This window comes from Caretta caretta, chromosome 18, assembly GCF_965140235.1.
Source record: "Caretta caretta isolate rCarCar2 chromosome 18, rCarCar1.hap1, whole genome shotgun sequence".
In the NCBI taxonomy this organism is placed as follows: domain Eukaryota; kingdom Metazoa; phylum Chordata; order Testudines; family Cheloniidae; genus Caretta; species Caretta caretta.
In genome coordinates, this window is record NC_134223.1 from 5538233 (window position 1) to 5553705 (window position 15473).

The 15473-nt window shown below is 45.9% G+C and overlaps 1 protein-coding gene across 5 annotated transcripts in view; it reads left to right on the forward strand.

Moving 5' to 3' along the window:
* The first annotated feature begins 393 nt into the window (after positions 1-393).
* Positions 394-15473, forward strand: part of KIF17 (kinesin family member 17) — a 35413-nt gene continuing 20333 nt past the window's right edge. For 2 of the 5 annotated variants that reach the window (XM_048825086.2, XM_048825085.2), the window contains exons 1-4: positions 395-1363; positions 4237-4383; positions 5467-5568; positions 10323-10512. In XM_048825086.2, the coding sequence (XP_048681043.2) occupies positions 1121-1363; positions 4237-4383; positions 5467-5568; positions 10323-10512 (682 nt within the window). In that variant the 5' untranslated portion in view covers positions 395-1120. Of the gene's footprint in view, positions 1364-4236; positions 4384-5466; positions 5569-10322; positions 10513-15473 lie in introns of all 5 variants that reach the window. The other 3 variants (XM_048825087.2, XM_048825083.2, XM_048825084.2) reach the window with 3 other exon arrangements.

Below are 15473 nucleotides of genomic sequence, written 5' to 3' on the forward strand. Positions count from 1 at the left end.
AGACAAGCCAGACTTCACCCACCACCCCGAGGGGGTGCAGCGCCCTTCCACCTGCAGCACCTGCCCCTTATGCTGGCCACTGCCACCCAGCTCCCTGCACTGGGCCTCCCTGTGCCCTGCACCCCACAGCTAGAGGCTGCGACATTCCCTGGAGAAGCCCCTCACTCCGCCCCCGCCCCCACAGAGCCCGGGGGGCGGCTCCGCTCAGCCAGACCAGGGGCCTGCAGTGGTATTTCGGCAGAGAGCGGGGATGGGAATTGGGTGACGCTCCCTCGCCCGGCCTCTTGCGGCAGAGAGTTCGGGGCACCGTTGCGCGACGCTCCCTGGTCCCCTTGGTAACGGCGAACGCCGCGGCGGGGGCTGGGAGCGGAGCTCGGCGCTGCTGCCCTGCCCGGCGGCCCGGCTCTGGCCTGGTCCAGGTCGGCTCCGCCCGGCTCGCCCCCGCTGCGGGCAGTCCCGCCCCCCAGCCCGACGCCGCCGCAGCCGCCTCGCGCCCCCTAGCGGGCGGGGCCCCGGCCAGGGTGGACAGCTGCCCCCTGCCCGCCCGCTGCTTGGCGCCCTTCGAGCCGGCGTGGGGCCGGGGAGCCAGGCTCGCCCCCTCCTGCCACTGCCTCGCCTCCCTGCTCGCCCCAGCTCTCCAGCGCCATAGAAACTACCCCCCCTTCCCCACTCCTGCCGCTGCCTCACACGGTCCCTGCCAACCCTCCCCTCACCCCGTGCCAGGCTCGCCCCAGCTCTCCAGCGCCATAGAAACTGCCCCTGCCCTTGACACACTGCCTCACATAGTCCCTGCCACCCCCAGGTGTGAGTAGGGATAACACCCCCCACCGCAGTGCCAGGCTTGCCCCAGCTCTCCTATGCCATAAAAACTGCCCCTGCCCTTCCCACACTCCTGCCACTGCCTCACACAGTCCCTGCCACCCCACTGGCGTGAATTAGTGTTTTCCCCCCATGCCAGGGTCTCTCCAGCACCATACGAAGCTGCCCCTGCCCTTCTGATGCTGCCTCCCCCAGTCCCTGCCTCCCCACTGGGGTGAGCTGGGATCGTGGCCCCTGAACCAGGCTCGCTCCAACCGTCCAGCACCATTGAAAGCTCCTCTGCAGGTGGCAGAGTTGTACCATGAGTTCGGACATGGCCTCGGAGGCGGTGAAGGTCATTGTGCGCTGCCGGCCCATGAATGAGCGAGAGAAGGCGCTCAGCTGCAAGGCCGTGGTCAGCATGGACAGCACCCGGGGCCAGTGCTTTATCCAGAACCCTGGGGCCACTGATGAGCCCCCAAAGCAGTTCACCTTTGATGGGGCATATTATGAGGGCCACAACACTGAACAGATCTACAATGAAATTGCCTATCCGCTGGTGGAGGTGAGTGAGGCCAAAAGTAATCTATGAGCCACAGAGGCTCTCCATGGAGAATGGGTGACTTGGGAGATTGGCAATGGCAAGAAAGGCCTTTTCATCAATTACTGCAGAGTTTAAACTTCCTTTAAAAAATCCTACAAAGTTTTAATCTTTATGGTTATGAAGAAAACCCGCTGAATGTGACCTCATGCAGCAATGCCTCCTTGATTCATAGAGTTGAAAGCCAGAAGGGACCATTGGGGTCATCTAGTCTGACCTCCTGTATAACAAAGGCCATGAAACTTCCCCAAAATAATTTCTATAGCAGATTTTTTAGAAAAAAATTCAATCTTGAATTCAAATCTCATTCTTCTCTTCTGCAGACTAAACAATCCCAGTTCCCTCAGCCTCTCCTCATAAGTCATGTGTTCCAGACCCCTAATCATTTTTGTTGCCCTTCGCTAGACTCTCTCCAATTTTTCCACATCCTCCTTGTAGTGCGTGGCCCAAAACTGGACACAGTACTCCAGATGAGGCCTCACCAATGTCGAATAGAGGGGAACGATCACGTCCCTCGATCTGCTGGCTATGCCCCTACTTATACATCCCAAAATGCCATTGGCCTTCTTGGCAACAAGGGCACACTGTTGACTCATATCCAGCTTCTCGTCCACTGTCACCCCTAGGTCCTTTTCCGCAGAACTGCTGCCTAGCCATTTGGTCCCTAGTCTGTAGTGGTGCATTGGGTTCTTCCGTCCTAAGTGCAGGACCCTGCACTTATCCTTGTTGAACCTCATCAGATTTCTTTTGGCCCAATCCTCCAATTTGTCTAGGTCCCTCTGTATCCTATCCCTGCTCTCCAGCGTATCTACCACTCCTCCTAGTTTAGTATCATCTGCAAATTTGCTGAGAGCATGGTACTTTTACATGTATCAAACACCTACTAGCCAAAGGCCGATATGAAAGATGGAGCCTCTGAGCAGTGTCCAGTTACAACACCTGGGTAGAAAGTCCAATACTCTTCCCCCTTCCCAACAGTGGAAGAAGACGGGACAACCAGAACTTCAAATGATTGCAGGGAAACCACTACAATAAACTGAAGAACATTAGCATGGTATTTCTCCTCTGCTCACTCAAAGGCATCTCTGAAGCTGCCAAAGGAGGGAATGACCTCAATCAGCAGGGGGCTGGGAGGGCTTCACAGCAGGGGGCTGAGCAATTCACCAGGGCTTTGCCACATACCTCATTTACAGCTCTTCACAGCCTCTCTCCCTAACCATATTTCAGTCTCTTGTGAATTGGTATATGGTTCATATTTTTCAAACTCTCTGCTTTAGTTATTATTGCCATCACATCTGGGGAATCTTGCATTCAGTTTTTTTAAAAATCAGAAAATCCATCACCCAATGGGTGATTCGTAAAGTTATATCTATTTCATGTTTTGCTGAGATGGGAATGAAGGAAGGAAGGAAAGGTGACTCCCTCCTTTAGCCAGCTTTGCAAAGGATGACTTTGAGTGAGTAGATGAGAAATAACATTCTTATCATTATTCTAGGATTAAGACTTCCCTTTTAGCCACTTTATAATCAGTTGGAGTTCCATTTGTCTCTCCAGTCCTCAGAGTATCTTCTGACCTACAGCAAAAGTATCCTAATTTTCTATCCTATAATCAATTGGCCCTTCCTGTTTTGACCTTCTGTGTTCTGTCAGCCCCTGGGGTTTGAGAGAAACCAGCGCATTTATACAGGAGTGAAATGTATTTTATTTTATTCTCTTAGTCTATGGCCTGAGCTAAGAAGCTTGTCTTTTGCCCCTACTTTTCTTCCGCTTCAGGTTTTCCATTCTTTTTATTTTTTTGGGTTTTGGATGAGCTGTAAAACCAAGTCCTTGGTTTGTAGAGATTAAAGATCCCATGGGACTTTCCAGAAGAAATTCAAAATTCCCGCTCAGGTGCTTGCGTTCCATCCACCTACAGATGGCGTAGCAATTTCTTTGCTCACCCTGCAGTTTCTCTTCTTCCCCATAAAATCACTGTTAGGCATGAAAAACCTCCTAAGCTTATCTTTACCAGCTTAGGTCAAAACTTCCCCAAGGTACAAAATATTCCACCCGTCGTCCTTGGATTGGCCGCTACCACCACCAAACTAATACTGGTTACTGGGGAAGAGCTGTTTGGACGCGTCTTTCCCCCCAAAATACTTCCCAAAACCTTGCACCCCACTTCCTGGACAAGGTTTGGTAAAAAGCCTCATCAATTTGCCTAGGTGACTACAGACCCAAACCCTTGGATCTGAGAACAATGAAAAAGCATTCAGTTTTCTTACAAGAAGACTTTTAATAAAAATAGAAGTAAATAGAAATAAAGAAATCCCCCCTGTAAAATCAGGATGGTAGATACCTTACAGGGTAATTAGATTCAAAAACATAGAGAACCCCTCTAGGCAAAACCTTAAGTTACAAAAAAGATACACAGACAGAAATAGTTATTCTATTCAGCACAATTCTTTTCTCAGCCATTTAAAGAAATCATAATCTAACACATACCTAGCTAGATTACTTACTAAAGGTTCTAAGACTCCATTCCTGGTCTATCCCCGGCAGAAACCAGCATATAGACAGACACACAGACCCTTTGTTTCTCTCCCTCCTCCCAGCTTTTGAAAGTATCTTGTCTCCTCATTGGTCATTTTGGTCAGGTGCCAGCGAGGTTACCTTTAGCTTCTTAACCCTTTACAGGTGAGAGGAGCTTTCCCCTGGCCAGGAGGGATTTCAAAGGGGTTTACCCTTCCCTTTATATTTATGACAAGGTGATAGAATAGAATCTTAGTAGCTTGATTCAAAACATGTGAAGGATGAAGATAATGGCTATTATCTTTATGTTTTTCTTGAATTTCTAGGGTGTTACTGAGGGCTACAATGGCACCATTTTTGCCTATGGCCAGACTGGCAGTGGGAAGTCATTTACCATGCAGGGCATTGTGGACCCTCCTACACAGAAAGGCATAATTCCCAGAGCATTTGAACACGTTTTTGAGAGCGTACAGGTATGTAGTGAAGTGAAATGGCTGCTGTAGCAGGGACTAGGGCCCAGATCCTCAAAGGTATTTAGGTGCCTAATTCTCATTGATTTCAATGGGAGTTAGGTGCCTAAATATCTTTGAGGCTCTGGGTCGATATGTTATAAGCTATTTATTAATAGGTTTTTGTACAGTATTCACCACCATAGTATCTGAGCCCCACAACATTAATGTATTTAGCCACACAACTTTATGGCAAGGTAAGGAAGTATTATCCCCCATTTTACAGATGGGGAAACTGAGGCACAGAGCAGGGAAATGACTTCCCCAAGATCACAAAGGAAGGCTGCTGCTGAGCTGGGATAGAACTCTGATCTCTTGAGTTCCTCCTCAGTGCTTTAGCCACAAGACCATTCCTACTGATAATTTGTGGGTGGGAAGATAGCACAAGACCTCCTGTCAACTTGCCAAGAACTTCACATGATGAGTACATGAGCACTGAATGCAGTTCTGATTGGCTATGTATGATTCAGTAGCGGGCATATGAATAGGCCAACAGAGTCCCTGAGATTTGGGGCTTAGGTACTGTTTACAGCTCTACCACATTTACTGTGTGACTTTTGGCAAATTAGTGTTTCTCTCTCGGCCTCAGTTTCCGTATCAGTAAAACTAGGATAATGCCTAAATCTTAGGAAGTTGTGAGGCTTAAGTTATTAATGTTTATAAAGTGCTATGAAGCCCTCTGCTGAAAGGTGCTAGAGAAGGGTAAGATACTTTTACTCCAAGCTGAATATTAAAAGGTCTTAACGCACATTACTTAATACAGTGGTTTATATTCATCTCGATGCTGGGTATTTACCAGTGTAAACCAGCCCACCACACTAGGTCTACACTTCTCAGTGTCTGTGTATTGTACAGCAGTATGTACAATCTGAAAGGTCCCGTATAATGTGAACTAAATAGTTAATCTGCAGACTAAGTATTTTCAAATATGTCAAGGAGGGTCAGGCACCCAACTGTCACTGACAGTCAATTGGCGTTTAGGTGTCTAACTCCCTTAGGCACTTTTGAAAAACTTCCCCTAAAATCCAATCTCTTGGTTTTGTACAGTGTGCTGAAAACACCAAGTTCTTGGTGAGAGTCTCTTACCTGGAGATCTACAATGAAGACATAAGAGATTTGCTGGGAGCCGACACCAAGCAAAAGTTGGAGGTGAGGAGATCATAAAGTCATTATTGCTGAATGAGGATATGCTTGAATTTGCTCTGACTGCTGTTATCACGCGTGCCTAATAGAAATGGGAGAACCCAGCAGAAAGTTTTTGCAGAAACTGAAACATGAAGCATTTGGGATGTGACAAAAATTGTTCTTATTATGTTTAGTGAGTTTTATCTACAGTCTGGTCCCATTCCCCCAAATCTCATACTTTCCTTTGTTGTTTGAGACCCAGGTTTGAATACATTATTGTACATGAAAGTAGTGTGCTTCAAATCAATGCTGAAAGTTATCATCAATGTGTGTTTACCCTGATGAAAGGTTAGACTTAGCTGCTCTCCACAGTTGATTTCAAAGTTCCTCATTCTTGATGGTGGCTGTTAGAATATGCAACTCAGAGACCAAACTTACTTCTGTTGTTTTATGTATGTATTTGAATTTAACTGAACATGCACAAAAGAATGCCTATGACTGGTTCATAGAATCTCAGGGTTGGAAGGGAGAGCATCTAGTCCAACCCTCTGCTCAAAGCAGGACCAGTCCCCAATTTTTGCCCCAGATCCCTACGTTCCCCCCCCCGCCCCAGCACCTTTGGTATCAATTTAAAATTAATTACAAAACCACCATGGTATCCCCTTTCCAACACACACACACACAAAATCTGAGCCCAGGCTCTGGAAGGGGTGTGTGCATGCACGCATGCATTTTCCTTTTCAAAGGGGATGCTTTAGGTGGAGTCCTGGCTGGTAGCCACTGGACTTGGCCAGAGCCATGGTGGAGTGGCAGCTCCTGGTCCTGGGTTTAAAAAATCGCTCTGTAGAACTGACCTTATCATTATTTGTTATTCCACCAATTTTTGTGTGCAAACTTTACCAGCAGTGATTTTTTCTTCCATTTCATTGATAAAGATATTGACTAGCGTTGGACCAAGAACAGATCTCTGTGTGAAGCCCATGAGAAAGGCTCCAATTGCATGATGAGTCCCCATTTAGAAGAACTTGCTGAGGTCTGTCAATTAGCCAGTATGTGTAAGGGCTGCAGGACTGGACCCAAGGTCCCAGCTTTGGGCCAGGAGATGGGAATCTGCCTCAACTTACAGGGAGGCATGAAAGGAGTTAGGATGCTGAAAGTGGAAGCATGGAAAGAAGGGGTCAGGAGAGAGGATACACAAGATCATAGGGAAGGGAAGGGGAAAGATGTAATGAAAGCAGAAATGTAAGGATGAGAGGGATTGTTCAAAACCCTGAAAGTGAGGCTGAATTGTTCAACGTGGAAGGAGAGGGGAGCCAGAGATGGGATTTGGAGGGGCCTGGAAGGTTATGACTAGTTAGGGACATCGGACACCTAACTGGATGGACCATTGATCTTGTCCAATGTCATGTGGCAAGTCCTATCTGACATTGGCCAGTTCCAGATGCTTCAGAGGAAGGTGCAAGAAGTCCTCAATGGACCATTATGGAATAGCCTGCCCATAGGGGAAGTTTCTTCCTGATGCCCATAAGTTAGTATCTGGTTTATGTACTGAAGCAGGAGGGTTTCTGTCCCTTATCCATTTTTAATCTGATCTAATAGGACTGTGGATGATCTCATTATCTCTAAGAATGGCTGATCCTTTATTGACAGGATACTGCAGAGGTACAACTCCCCATTGGAATGCCTGGGAAAGGCAGAAAGTTTCAAAGATATAGTATGGTAAAATTAATACAATTAATAATTCTATTGATTGTTGTTTTACAATCAAAGAATTTGCCTTACAATAGCTTTGCAAATCTCTGCCCTTCCCATGCATTCTTGTGGGGAGCTGCATGTCTTCTCTTCTAATTTACATGCCAGCAAGATTGTCAGTATAAGGAAAACCAAGGTACTAGTGCAATCTGCTGCACAGAAATGTTGAAACAGTGACAGAACTTTAGCATGTGCCTGGCCCTGCAGAGGTGAAGTCCCTGATGGGTCCCCATTTCCTCGCTCTGCAGAGAGCGTGTGTGTGTTTTGAGGGTTCACTATTTTAGAAAGAGCCTCCTGAACATTCCTGCTTTTTGTTCCACATCATGGACACTGGTTCCACATCATGGACACTGGTTTCCATGATGACTGCAGTTGGCACAGGCACGGCAGCACTTGGGCAGAACTGTTTCCATGGTAACTCAGTCACCACTAGCGACAGCTGCTGGCTGTAGCTGCTTCTACAGAGTAATTAAGCGAGTCAGTGTCCTGTGGAGACACAAAGTCTAGGCAGATCTTTTGCCCCCTGCAGCCCTACATGTTCCTCTTCTGCAATCCCATTAGTATTATTAATTGTATTTGTTTGCTTTTAATGTCGGTGACTCCTGGCCATCCCTGCACACTAGGGACTCACAGTCACTTGCCATTAAATAAAGCCCTGCAGAGAACGGGCCTCACTGAGCTCTGCTAAGAAGACATCACACTCAGTTGAAGCGAGTGAAATGTCCTTTTTCCACCCTAGTGGCTAAGTACTGCTTCCTCTCATGTAAGGCAGTGCCATTCCTTCAGTTGATCAGAGATGGACATTGGAGAAGTCTTCGCCAGGGACTAGGCCTCCACAGCACTCCTAACTTGAACCGTCCCGGTCACCTGCTTATCATATGTCTCAGTTAAAAGCTATAGTATAGATTGACCTAACCCTGATCCTGTAACTGGATTAACCCGGGGCAGCCCAAGGCTTTAGCTTGGTTAGGGAACATGACTAAGGTCCTATCTGCACTACAACTTTTAACTCTCTCATAACCTGATTCTGTTCTATTCTAGATAGGTTCTTGTAGTGCATTTATCAGAGTAGTGTCAGAGTGCTTTCCAGCAGTGCATTAAGCAAGGTGATTAACATCTGTCACATGTTTGAAATCACATCAGGACAACCATGTTGTAGCTTGGTCCCCCTGACTCAGTTATTTTGTGGTGTGGATAGGGTCCTAGTTGTCAACACAAATGATGTTGGCCATAACTGTTTGCAAATGATTTCAAATACATTTTAAAGTCCCAATGAGGATGGAGCCTAAGTGGTGTTTGTGATCCTGGTGGGCTATCCTGATCACTTTTTCCTGTGATGGTTTTGATGGATCACTCAAGGCTATAAAAGAAAAACCATGTACTTTATTAACATCTTTTATTAAAAGTCCCCTCTGTGGGAATTTGAATTACTGGGAGGAGTCTATTAGAGATTTAATGTGTGGTGATATCTTTCTCCAGAACAGGACTTTGGAGTCACCAAAGAAAAAACTGACCCCGAGATTTTATACTTGTCCTGAGCATGATGGGCAGGACTTTGAGAGTTTAGCCAGTACCATGGAGATGCCCATGTGGTGCAGAGGGGATCAGTAAAGCACCTAATATCAGTATCCCTCACTACTGCGGCTCAGGGCTTGTCTACACTTCCACTTACGTCAATGTAAGTTATGTCGCTTAGGGGTGTGAACCCCCTTCTCCCCCCTGAGCAACGTAAGTTACATTGACTTAAATTTGTATGTACACTGCGCTATGTCACCGTGAGACGCTCTCCCACCGACATAGCTTCTGCCTCTCGTTGAGATGGAGTAATTACGTCGATGGGAAACTACTCTCCTGTCAACATAATGCATCTTTACCAGATGTGCTACATTGCACCGCTGCAGCACGGTAGTGAAGACAAACCCTCGATGTAGTAAACTCCCTATAACCAGAGACACAAGAGCGATTAGCTAGGGCAGATGAAAAACTTTACATATCTTTTTAATGTTTGAAGGTGAAGACGCAGCTATGGGGCAGCTCAGAGTAGGGGAGCAGGGCACCATGTGACACTGGAGATGCCTGAGCTAAGCAATAAACTCTTGACTTTAGTTTCTGTTGTATATAGAACCATGAAATGTTTTTGTACTTTTATTCATACTTCAGAAATAATTTGTTTCCTAGTTACAAACAAATACAGCTGCCTGTTGCATTACAGCTGTGTAGTGGGATGGGCCAAAGCCTGAGAACAGCCCAACTTGATGATCACTTTAGATAAGCTATTACCAGCAGGACAGTGGGGTGGGAGGGGGTATTGTTTCATGGTCTCTGTGTGTATATAATGTCTACTGCAGTTTCCACGGTATGCATCCGATGAAGTGAGCTGTAGCTCACGAAAGCTCATGCTCAAACAAATTGGTTAGTCTCTAAGGTGCCACAAGTACTCCTTTTCTTTTTGCAAAGACAGACTAACACGGCTGTTACTCTGAAACCTGAGAATAGCTGAGCACCTACTGAGCATGGTGCACCTGTGGCTCCCCTCCAAGTTGATGGGAGATGTGGGTGCTCAGCAGGTGCACAGCACCCCTCAGGAGTTGCTTCAGTGTGCTGTTCTAAAGCTGGCAATGAGATTTTTGCTGTAGTGTCCCATTATGCACATAACTGCCTTTTCTTCCTTTCACATGCAAAGCACGTGCAGCCCTCGGGGTCCTGGAAAGTTTCCAGAGTGGTCTATGGTGTTTCAGAGTCTAGTGGTCCTGCTGTAACCTGTGTTCATGGATTCATAGATTTTAAGGCCAGAAAGATTGGGCAGGAATGGTGACCCTTTGTTTGCCAGAAGCTGGGAATGAGCGACAGGGGATGGATCACTTGATAATTACCTGTTCTGTTCATTCCCTCTCGGCACCTGGCACTGGCCACTGTTGAAAGACAGGATACAGGGCTAGATGGACCTTTGGTCTGACCCAGTAGGGCCGTTCTTATGTTCTTAAGGGACCATTCTGATCATTGTGTTGTGCTCTTCCTGCTTGCAGCTGAAGGAGCACTCAGAGAAAGGGGTGTATGTGAAAGGACTCTCGCTGCACACCGTGCACAGCGTGGCCCAGTGTGAGCGCATCATGGAGACGGGTTGGAGAAACCGAGCGGTGGGCTACACCCTGATGAACAAGGATTCTTCCCGCTCCCACTCCATCTTCACCATCAACATGGAGATCTATGCTGTAGGTAGGTGCCAGATTCCTGGGTCAGGCCTTTGGGAGACTGAGCATAGAACCAGCCTGTGCAATCTGGTGGATAATCCCAGAATAAAAACTGGCTCTTGAATACAGCTGAGCAAATAATAGATTTTCTATTCTATTGCTGAACTACAATATCGGTGGGGAAAACATTGGTTTGTTTCTAAACGAAACTGAATGTTTTTTGGTTTTTCTCGCCAAAACAAAAACTGAAAACATTCCAGGTGGGTCCAAATGTTTTGAAAGTCTGTTCAAATGGACGTTTTCAAAACATTTTGTTTTGATTTTCTCTAAGATATTTTGACATTTTCAAAAATTTTGTTGTGTGTTTTTTTCCAGCCAAAACTATTTGTTAAATTGGACCAAAATTTGCAAACGGTTTCAGAGCCCTTGAAAAATACATTTTCCGGTGAATCTACAAATCTACTATTTGCTGAAAATATTTTGCCCAGTTCTGGTCTTGAATGATTTTAGGTCTAGAGTGAGAGCTGTGCCTGGGCATCAGCATTCACGGCAGTGCAGTGTGACTGAGTATTTTTTAAACGTCTTTTCCCTTGCTCACTCATGGGGTGAGGGGGACAAGTGTCCTACACATTGTTTGGGAGCGTATTTCCCTCTGTTTTTCTTTGTCTTCTAAAATCCTTATTTGATGCTGTTGAAAGGTGCCGGGCTGACAGCTCTGGTGCCTGAAGGCCACACTTGCACTTGAAATTCATAGACTGTAAGACTGGAAGGAACCATTATTATCATAGAATCAGAATCATAGAAATGTAGGGTTGGACAGGACCTCGAGAGGTCATCAAGTCCAGCTCCCTGTCCTGAGGCAAGACCAAAAAAACGTAGACCATCCCTGACAGGTGTTTGTCCAACCTGTTCTTAAAAACCTCCCTTGATGGGAATTCCACAATCTGCTTTGGAAGCCTGTTCCAGTACTTAACTATCCTTATAGTTAGAAAGTTTTTTCCTAATATCTAATCTAATCTCCCTTGCGGCAGATTAATCTGATTCTTCTTGTCCTGCCTTTACTGGACATGGAGGAGAAGTTACTTACCTTTCTGTGACTTGAGTTCTTTGAGATGGTTTGTCCTTATGGGTACTCCACTGCTGTATTCCTGCACACCTCTAACTAGTCTGACCTGCTGCTTAACAGAGGCCAGAGAACTTCATCCAGTGATTCCTGCATTGAACCTACTAAATTTTGATTGAACTACAGCATATATTTTAGACAGGTATCTAATCTCAGTTAAAGATCCCAGGGAAAGAGAATCTCTAGGTAATCTAGTCCAGTGGTGAATTACTTTCACTGTCCACAAAATGTGCATTTTATTTACAGTTTGGATTTTCACGATTTCAGCTTCTAGCCACTGGACTTTCTTTACTCAATAAAGTATGCCTAGCAACAGGGCAAGTTGCCCCCAGATATCACCATGCCAGTGTGTCTGAACCTGGACTTGGAAGGGTCACTTCTAGGAGTGAGAGTGGAGTTCAGTCTCCCATGCTCCATTCAGTCCTTGGCCTCTGCTGAGAGTGCTAAAAGTCTGGTTTTATTTCATTTATCTGTTCTCCATTCATGGGAAACTTGCACAATGTCTTCCAACTGTAATCACAGATGCTGCTGATAGTCCCTCACTTCCATGAATAGAGAATTTACTCACCAAACATTTACTAAAAATGGGGGAATGAGGAGTGACCCTCAGAATAACCCAATTAGCTGATAACATGGGTGTTAATCGTGCTTTGATTTGCTGAACTAGGTCCTGCTTCACCAGCTTCTATAATGTGGGACCCTCAAATCCTGATGTTAGCCTAAGAATCAAAAGTAAATGCTTACACTCCTCTTGTGTTCCAGGTAGGGCTTGGGTTTCAGTCTAAATTGGAATTATTTGTCTTGTTTAGAGGCTTTCAAAAAGTAGCACCACTGTTTTTGTAGCCCAAATGAGCAGGGTGAGAATGGCTGTCATTTCATTAACTTATTGGGGAAGCCCCATGCATTCCATGACAAGCTGGGCCTAAATTCTGTTTCAGTGTCTCTGGATTTTGCAGTGCTGTAGTGCAGCACACTGGAAATTCCGCATCAGTTTCATTGACATTTGAGATTGGATGTTTTTACTGGCTTTAACATGACAGTCATATTCCAAACAGTACAGTGGCCTCTGCTATTTATTTTGAAATTAAATTAAATTTGTTTTACACTTTGCTCATGTTTTCAGTTTTTATGCCTCAAGATTTGTTATTTACAATCCAGAGCTGCATAGTAGAAGACGGAGGAGGTGGCGGGGGGGTGAAACATGATGTTTTGGCAGCTCAATATTGGAGAGTCTGAGTTTGGGGCATTTGGGGAGGTGTTGGAGCAAGTTTGGGATTGTAGAATAAGCACATTAGCTGGATGTTTCTACTAAAATGACCATCAGTCAAATAGTTAACAAAGCTGACATTTTAACTGTCATCTTCAGGTTTCAGATTGGACACCCCGTTAAGATGAATGGGGAAGATCAAGCTATCTGCAGTCTTGGGAAGAAACACAGCATCACTTACTTACAGTTCATATTTTTAAGATTCCCTTCACAACCATGAGGTCTACAAAGACTTTTTAATGCACATTTAGATTCCAGAGTGCAAATATGCAGCAAATAGTAGATTCAGTGGCAAATTCTGTGGCTGCAGATTTATGAAATACACAGGTCCCTTCCCATTGGTCCTCTCTGAGCATTCAGAGGAACAGGTGTTTTCCCCCTTGATTTTGTAGGAGGAAAGAAGTTTTAGACTTGTCTCATGCTTCTGCTGCCAGAATTAGTTGATGGACTAGAAGAGAATTAGACAGTTGCAGCCTGACTTTCCAACCTGCTTGCAGGCATTTTAGCAAGCGTCTGGGGACTTATTACACCATGGAAACTAACCCAGTAGTTGTATTGATTGAAACAAACAAGCTCCTTGGGTACAATTACTGGCAGGAGCCAAAACAACTACTTAAATTTTAATTGCCAGTTGCTACTTACCTAAGCTGGAAAACCCCCACTCTTCAGAGTGTCCATTTGCCCCAGGGCTCAGAAAGGACAGTAAGAAGGGGTGGTACTATATTCAAACTCCACCCATTTTCTCCATCCACAATCCCTGAGCTGCCAGATGTTTCTGCTAGAATGATCAGTGATTAAATAGCTAGCAGTGCTTTGTCATAATCATTAGGGTTCAGTGTCAACACCCCATTGTGATGAATAGGCAGTTAACTTGGAGTTATTGTTTCTGTCTATCTCGCTGAGAACTCAGCTTTCACAGAGTGCATCAGTTTATGCTTCGTTGACATTTGGAAGGTTTTCTTCACAACCATAATGGCTAGAAAAAGTTTAGATTTTGCAGATATTGATGGGGCCATCAGAATAGTGCTCACCCTGTCGAACCCTTGATACACTCCATTGTCAGCCTCATGCTGTTCTAGAGGCTTGTGGCCAGTTTTACTCGTAAACCTGGGTTTGTGATGGCTGGGAATAGCAGGGAATGGGATGTTTGAAATGAAGAATGATCCAACACTTAGAGTGGTTCCTGGCACATGGGAGACCTGGATTCAATTGTCAGCTCCATCACAGACTCTGTATGTGACCTTTGACAGGTCACTTAGTCTCTCTGGGCCACAGCTTCCCGTCTCTACAGTGGGGATACTAGCCCTGCTCAGTTTCATGGGTGTGAAGATGAATCCATGAAAGATCGTGAGGTGCTGAGATATTGTGATAATGGGGGCCCCATTGTCTACCATCGGTAGAGTTTGCAAAGTCTGACTTTGTAGCCTACTTTTTATTCACTGGAGAATCACTTTCCTTTTATTTTATTTTCCTTAGTTCACTGAATGAGCATTTGCTACTTGTCTAGCACCTCAGATGCTGACTGGTAGACTGGGGCTTAGGGAGGGACTAGGTCAGTTGTTTTCCACCTAGTGAGCCACTTGAAAAAGGGACAAATGCATACCTTTAAAAACACCTTCCTTCTGGCTCAGAGTGCTCTGTATACCCCCGAGAGTGGGGTAATTTATGAAGGTGCTGAGAGAATGAGAGTCAAATGGTTCAATGCACCCCTAATGAATCAGAGCACCTTGGAGTTTTGGGGTGAAATTGTGGCTCCACGGAAGTCCTTGGGGCCAGGTTTTCACCCTGACATTTATCCTTCAGTCCTTAGTTAGCAGGGGTGGGCAGCATGCCTGCTCCCTGGATGGGGAAGGAGCAGCTCACATTGGAGAGAAATCCCCCTGGCCAGACTGACAGCAAAGCCAGGAACTGCTTGCCGTTTTTCTCAGTCATGAGGATAGTCCTAGAGTTTAAGGCCAGAAAGGATCACCAGATCATCTCCTCTGAACTGTATATCACAGGCCCTCAACACCACTTGGCACCAGCACACTAAACCCATCAACTGAAATTAGACCAAATTATTACAGCCACAGGAGACTGGCCTGTACTGTGCCACAGGCAGAGATTAGGAGGCACTGAGCTACACCAGTGCCTGAAGCCCTGCAATGGCAGGGAAATGATTAAGTGAGATATACCCAGATAATGCTGGCAAATGACCCGCACCCACATAATGCAAAGGAACACCTAGGTTACTGCCAGTCTCACCCGGGGGGAAATTCCCTCCCAACCCCACATATGGTGATCAGTTAGACCCTGAGCAGGTGACGAAAACTGGCCGGCCATGCACCTGAGAGAGAATGCTCGGTGCCACCTCAGAGCCTGGCCCACCCTGTCCACTGTCCCACCTCTAGCCATGGACATTTCTGAAGCTTTAGAGGAAGGAGACCCCCGTCAAAAAAAACCCAGAATACATGGACGTGGGGGGAATTCCTTCCTGAGCCCATAACACTTCGCATTATCGTGGGGTGAAGGGCAGGAAGGAAATGTTACAGAGGGGAGCGTCTCTTCCTGGTCCCTGGTAAACAAGCTCATCTCTTGGCTTTCTCATGCAGTGGTA